This window comes from Papaver somniferum, chromosome 7 (assembly GCF_003573695.1).
Source record: "Papaver somniferum cultivar HN1 chromosome 7, ASM357369v1, whole genome shotgun sequence".
Classification (NCBI taxonomy): Eukaryota; Viridiplantae; Streptophyta; class Magnoliopsida; order Ranunculales; family Papaveraceae; genus Papaver; species Papaver somniferum.
This window is the reverse complement of record NC_039364.1, coordinates 269,165,432-269,172,485: the sequence shown is the minus strand read 5'-3', so window position 1 is coordinate 269,172,485 and position 7,054 is coordinate 269,165,432. Positions and strand designations below refer to the sequence as shown.

The 7,054-nt window shown below is 39.5% G+C and overlaps 1 protein-coding gene across 1 annotated transcript; it reads right to left on the bottom strand.

The window, feature by feature from the left end:
* Window positions 1-3,092: 3,092 nt before the first annotated feature.
* On the bottom strand, window positions 3,093-6,082 carry LOC113300403. Its single transcript, XM_026549628.1, has 4 exons — window positions 5,603-6,082; window positions 5,361-5,437; window positions 3,752-4,011; window positions 3,093-3,445 (listed from the first exon to the last, which is right to left on the bottom strand). The coding sequence occupies exons 1-4, from the start codon at window positions 5,676-5,678 to the stop codon at window positions 3,427-3,429; spliced, it is 432 nt and encodes a 143-aa protein (XP_026405413.1). The 5' UTR covers window positions 5,679-6,082; the 3' UTR covers window positions 3,093-3,426.
* Window positions 6,083-7,054: the final 972 nt, after the last annotated feature.

The window sequence follows — 7,054 nt, the reverse complement described above, 5'->3', positions numbered from 1 at the left end:
TGTAGGTGGGACAGGAGAAGATGATGTAGGTGCTGAATTTGCTGTAGGGAGCAGAGACGGAATGACAGCAGGAGATTGGAGGGTGCTGTCGTTAGGAGATGATGCAGCGGAAGTAGTTGGAAAGCGACGATGTGGGGGAGTATACAACTGTTGAGTAGTGGGAGAATGAGGTCCAGAAGAGGTGGAGGATGGGTAGGCCAGAGATGCCGGAATTAAGGGCGAAGTAGGTGACAGAGAATTATCGGCAGTGGAAGGATTACTAAGAGAAGATTCACTAAACGGAAAAACGTTTTCGTCAAACGTTACATGGCGAGATAAAATAATTTTGTTGGTGGATAGGTCGAGGCAACGATAACCACGATGGTGAAGAGGAAATCCAAGGAAGACACATCTAGATGAACGAGGAGCCAGTTTGTGTGGGATAGTAGAGGAAAGATTGGGATAGCAGAGACAACCAAACGTACGAAGATGGTCATAGGTTGGTTGGCGTTGGTAAAGAATAGAAACGGGGGAAGTGAAGTTGAGCACTTTAGAGGGGAGAATGTTGTGGAGATAGACAGCCATATGAAGAGAATCGGCCCAATATTTAGAGGGTACGGAAGCATGCGACATGAGGGTGCGAGTGATGTCATTAATACGACGAATCATTCGTTCCGCCTTCCCATTTTGAGATGAAGTGTGAGGACAAGAGAATCGAAAAACCAAGCCATTTGTTTGAGAAAAATTAAGAAAAGAGGAATTATCAAATTCACGACCCTTGTCGGATTGAAAACATTTTATATCCCGCTCAAATTGAGTTTTGACAAAAGAGCGAAATTCTAAGAACTTGGTATAGACTTGAGATTTTAGTTTTAAAGGATATACCCATAGATAATTTGTATAGTCATCCAACAAGATAAGGTAATAGCGAAAACCAGTCTCAACATGTACGGGACAAGTCCATAAATCACTATGAATAAGAGAAAAAAGAGAAAAAGTCATGGAATTCGATTCAAAAAATGGGAGACGAACATGTTTACTAACTTGACAAGAATGACAAAGTTTGGTAGACTGTTTCTTATTACACTGAATATAAGAATTGGAACGTAAATTATCTAGAATAGCATGGCCGGGATGGCCGAGGCGTGCATGCCAGATATCAGACGAGCACACAGCAAGAGACAGGGGAGGAGATGCGGATGATTTTGAAGGTGACACGGCAGAGATGTTGAGAGGATAAAGATCCCCAGAGCTATTACATCGAAGAAGGATCGCCCTCGAACTCAAATCCTTCACAGAAAAACCAGATGGATCAAATTCAACGGACACATGATTATCAGTGGTGAATTTACGAACGGAAACAAGATTTTTGATTATATCAGGGACAACCAGGGTATTTTTTAGGTGGAGAGTTCGGGAAGGGAGATTTATAGATTTAGTGCCTCTGGCTGTAACTGGGATGGAGTTTCCATTGCCAACTAAGATGGATTGTACATTACTAGTGTTAAAAACAGTGTGTAGCGTACCTGAATCCGCAGTGATATGAGAAGTCGCACCAGTATCCATATATAATGTATCATCAGGTGGTTGTAAGGTCATAGAGCTGTATGCTTGAGCAAAGTCAGTTGGCTGTAGCAGCTCGTTGGATGGAGCAAGGTAGGCTTGAGGCTGGTCGTAAACAGGGGGCCTAGGACGACTCTGAGCAGCAGAAGAGCGACCATGTGTTGATCCACGTGGGGAGAAAGATGACTGCCAATGAGGAGCTGTTGGGTAAGGACACGGAGGAGCTTCCCAGTAAGAGTTCCATTGAGGGTAATACGCTGCTGGAGGTCTGTATGCTTGGCGGAATTGCTGCGGTGTTGGCAGTAGGGGTGGATCCATCGACGGAGAGGCTACTGTATGAACAGGCTGTGGTTGTCGAGGTCCGCGTTTGCCTGATCCTGAACGGTGGCTACGGTGAGTCCCACGATCAGTCGATGAGGCTGTGGCAGCAAGAGCAGCTGATGACGAATCTCCTTAGTGCGCAATTGAGAACGAGCAGCGTCAAAAGTAGGCATGGACTGTTGTATAAAGGATGCAACAGTGTTGTATTCCTCCGGGAGTCCATTGACAAGTTGGATAACCAATCGTTTGTCGTTCATGGGGAAATCAAGATCGGTCAGTCGATCCGACAACGATTTTAGTTTATCGCAATAGTCATCGACGCTAGCACAATCAACAAACTTTAGATTGACAAATTTACTTTCAAGGGTCGCAGCACGATTACCTTTGTTATCTTGAAAAAGCTTCTGAAGGTGATCCCAAAGTTCTTTAGCAGTTTTCCCGATTTTAGAACCGTGAGCATTAGATCCTTGGCCATGGTGGAGAACATCCAATGACGGCAGAGAGCGTCTAGTTGTTGCGAGGTATTGGCGTCAATTTCTGTTGGTGTTGCTGATCCGTCGATGAGGAAAAGGAGTCCGTGAGCCTGGAGATGGAGTTCGAAGAGAAAAACCCACGATGAGTATTCATCTTGTTTGATATCAAGAAGAATGGGGATTAGGGTTTTTATGTTATTGACAGTAAAAGCTGGATGCAGGGATTTTTTATCACCTGCCATGGATTGTTTTTTTTTTTTTTTTTAGAAGAAAATAGGGGGAAGAAGAAGGAGGATCTCTTTTAGGATGATACCATAATGGAAGGATAAACTTCCTTGAGTAATCCCTTAATCGGATTCTCAATATATATTATTATTATATGAAAGTCATTAACTACAGAGAATAATATCTTGACCGGAAATCAGGCCAATAAGGGAAATAATCTCTTTTAGAAATCCTCTTATATCAAAGGCTTTCTGCTTCCTAAACCAGTGGAAAGGAGGAATCTGCTGCCCGGTTAAATTGGGTGCACAAAGTCGCACTCTTTGTGAGTCGTCATGCACAGAAAGTTACTGAACTGAAAACAAATACAGGATTCTGCAAGTGATGCCATGCCAGGACTGCAATGCACCATGAGCCCATGTAACCTGCTCTTCCAGTCCAGTAGTTTTTCATGAAGCTACTGTAATTGTCAGACCCAGTAAGTTCCTAATTTACTATGTTATGAACTGTTATACTTTGTGCAAGTGTTCAAAGTGAAAATGCATCTTAGTCAAAGCTAAGACGAGTTTATATATAAAAAATTTTGCTGGATATATGTAGCTCTTCGAATACAGAATAGTCTCTATCCTTGAGGGACCTTAAATGAAAAGACGCAGAACGGCAGAAGTGTGTCAAGTATCGTGAAGTTTGTCCCAAATTCTATTGCATTCTTGATCAGCCATTAAAACAACTATGAAAACGGAACAAATGTAAGACCTCATTATGTTTGACTCAGAATTGCTAGGTAATTTCCTCTGGGTGTCAGTGTACATTCGATTAAGCTGCACAAAGAAACAAAGAGGACAGCATGCCGTAGTATGCCTGTTTCTCATTCTCCCAGCTCGTACCTGTCTTGTCCAAAAATAAAAGAATTCAACTCAGATAATCTAATGCAAGAACAGAAAACTATAAGAAACTGAGATTTGAAATAAAAAGCGCTACATGAATCTAAAACTTAGAACTAGACGGACTGAGTATTCCCCTGCATCTACAAGAGTTGGCACAATTGGAACATTGTGCTCTAAAGTTTGCTAACTTCTACTTATACAATGAGATCACGGAATCACTCTTGATCCAATTGACCTCCATGATAAACATCCCAACGGGTTGGATGGTCACTTTAAAGAAGTTCATTGGGAACTGAAAAAACTTACGTTTGCCAATCTATAGGATCCAGCCTTTGTGAGAGACTACTTGTCAATTCCGGAACGCGCTTTCTACTGACAGAAGAGTCCTGTTTTTGCACCTGACTTTTCATAGAGAGCTTGCACTCATCGTTCATGTTCAAGTCACCCCCAGATACAACATCAAAAACGAATCTTAAATCTAATAGAATTTGCAGCACTCCTCTTTCAGTCACCTTAGGACTGCGAGCATCTAAGGTAGAAAGAAAGCTGCCATATATATTCAGCACCTACAACATCATTTTCAAAATAATTATGTATAAATCACCAAGGTCTCGCAAATTTGGAACGCGACGTTAGATTATTCAAGGTTAAAAACAACAGATCTCTCAATTTGGAACACGGCATTTCCAAGAGAAAAAGTAACTCTTTTGTGATTAAGCAATTCTTACAGTCCATCATTATGGTACATATATCCTACTGTTCTGATTTTATAGGCTTTCCAGTCTATCTTAGAGAAGTCAACTGGTAATTACCCAACATATAGAATTTTCTGGTTTCTATGTTTAAACATATACAAGAAGAAATAATATCAAGCAAGATTCAACCGAATTAAGTAGATCAGTGACCAAATGTTCAAACAGAAACCTGCTATTCACAGGTGAATGAAATTACTTACAAATACACAGACACTACTGATATAGTAAAGTAAAATTTACAGCATGTTATGTATAACAATTAAACTGGAGCGCATATTTACCCTTTCCAAAAGACCCAGAGCAAATTTCTGCAGAATTAATTTGTCAAGGATGTGCCCTCCAATTCTATGAACCTCTTCACTAGCTTGGTATAGGAAAGACGTAAGATAAAGTGAAGGAGTCTCTTAATAAGATCCAACCATGTTTGCTCACACTAAGCCAGCACAAACTAAATGCACTACAGGTCAAAGCCAATCATTCATAAGTTCACAATTCAGTACTTGAAAATGAGCCGAACGGGTTTGTAATATCAACAGGTGATAGTAATAACGATGATACAGAACTTCAAGAGTGCAAGAAAATATGCTGAACTTGTGTTCTTTAGTAGATACTTTACCCAGCCAACCAGTAGCTAACTAACTATAATATTTCACAAGCATATTAGTATATACAGCAATATGCGAATCATGATGAAGGAAGTAAAAACAGTCCAGCATAAACTGCCTATTTGCATAAAATTATTACCACACAAAATTAGCTATAACGAGACAAGCCAGTAAGCAGGGAATACGTCTATGGTTTCATTCCATGAAACCCATGCTACTAGATTAGCTGGGAAAGGCAAGATGAAGCAAATCAGTTCCGAACAGTATAAGCAAATTATCGTTCAGATCAACAATCGAACATAAATAAGTCAGTATGCTAGTCTAAATTGTCAAACACTCAGCCAAATACATGATTTTTTAATCAAGACTTCAGAGACAACAATATACAAAACTGGGCCTTCTTTGCAAGTTTTCTAGTAATTGCACTAAGCATACACCAAAAGAGAGGCATGATCATTATTAATATCATTAGCGATAATCGCCTTATTTGTCAAACAGCTCTTCGCTGCCACAGTAGAAAGATTCAGATGCAGGTTAAGGAAAAGCTTCACTTACCCTCGTTCTTTGTTGGTTTAGCCCTCCACTGGTTGCAATAAGCAGAGAGCCATTTGTCTTGCGCTCACTTACAACACCTAAAATTCATAACAAAATGTGAATACAAAAATACTAAACAACTGAAGAGCAGCAATTGTGTGCATGCAAAGAATATTAAATTCCCATTACTAATTTAGCTCAAGTATTTCCCATTACTTGAAAACTAAAGACAGAATCCGTTACAAAGTTAGCAAAAGTATTACCCATTACTTGTGTGCATGCAGAGAATGAAAAAAGATGATAAGTAGTTGGGTTTTGAATTGTGATCCTTGCATGCATATGATCATGTTACTACATAACTGGCTGATCTTTACGTCAATCTCCCAATGAAACGAAAAGGAGATCGGCAGTTAGTCTAGCCACCTAACCCAAAATGTGCTGAAATCTGAATTGAACATCTTCCATTGCAGTGTAACCCTATATCAGCCAATATTACATATGGACGAAAAAACGGCAGAAGCAAAGAAAACTCAGCTAAAGTGAAGCATGTCATCCTGTTTTAAGGAACTTTAGCTCTGGCGCAGATATCGAAGGGTTGTTGGAGGCAACTAAAGCAGTTGAACTTGCACGTTATTCTCTTGCATATAATTCTGCACATTCAAGGTCAGTTCCTCCATGTTGATATGAAATGCAGCAACTTCATCGAGACATATGTAGGGATTTCCGCCGTTCAGGAAAGCATCCTCTATATTACTTAGTGTTGCATCAATAGGTTTGAATTCTGGACTCGCAGGTGTTTCTACAAGAACCAATCAATGTGAATCTATTGTAGAAGCACCTGCAAGTTCTGAACCCAAACTTATTGAAACAACACTAAGTGATATAGAGGATGCTTTCCTAAACGGCGGAAATCATCTAAGTGATATAGAGGATGATTTTCTAGACGGACAAATTAATTATAGAAGCAAATTTCTCTCTTTTTCTTGTTCACTGGGTCACTGATTCTAACTAAATGATGATTGATGATCCATATAAACTCTTCCAACAATAATACACAAAATCCGATCTCAATGTTAGAGGTGAAAGCATTGGATTGGATATCTATACTCATAATAAAACCCTACTAGCAAATTGACACAGACCAAACACTTGTCCAACTTAGATAGATCACGCATCTAAAACACGCATATTTGATGTTTTAGATGCGTGATCTATCTAAGTTCGGCAAGTGTTTGGTCTGTGTCAATTTGCTAGGGTTGTATTCTGAATCCAATGCTTCACCTTTAACATTGAGATCTGATTTTTTGCGTATTATTGTTCAAAGAGTTTATACAGATCATTGATCATCATCTAGCTAGATTCAGTGACCCTGTAAAGATGAAAAGGAGGACAAATTTTTGTTATATAATTAATTTGTACGTCTAGGAAAGCATCCTCTATATTACTTAGTGTTGAATCAATAAGTTGGGGTTCAAGACTTGCAGGTGCTTCTACAATAGGTTCACATTGATTGGTTCTCGTAGAAACACCTGTGAGTCCAGAATCCAAACCTATTGATGCAACACTAAGTAATATAGAGGATGCTTTCCTAAACATCGGAAGTCCTGAACCTATTTCATAATTTTGAAAACATAGGCATCGAAATGCCTACTTCATAATTTTGTTGCCTACTGAATACAATCTACAACCTATTTATACCTTTATCTTGGCCACCA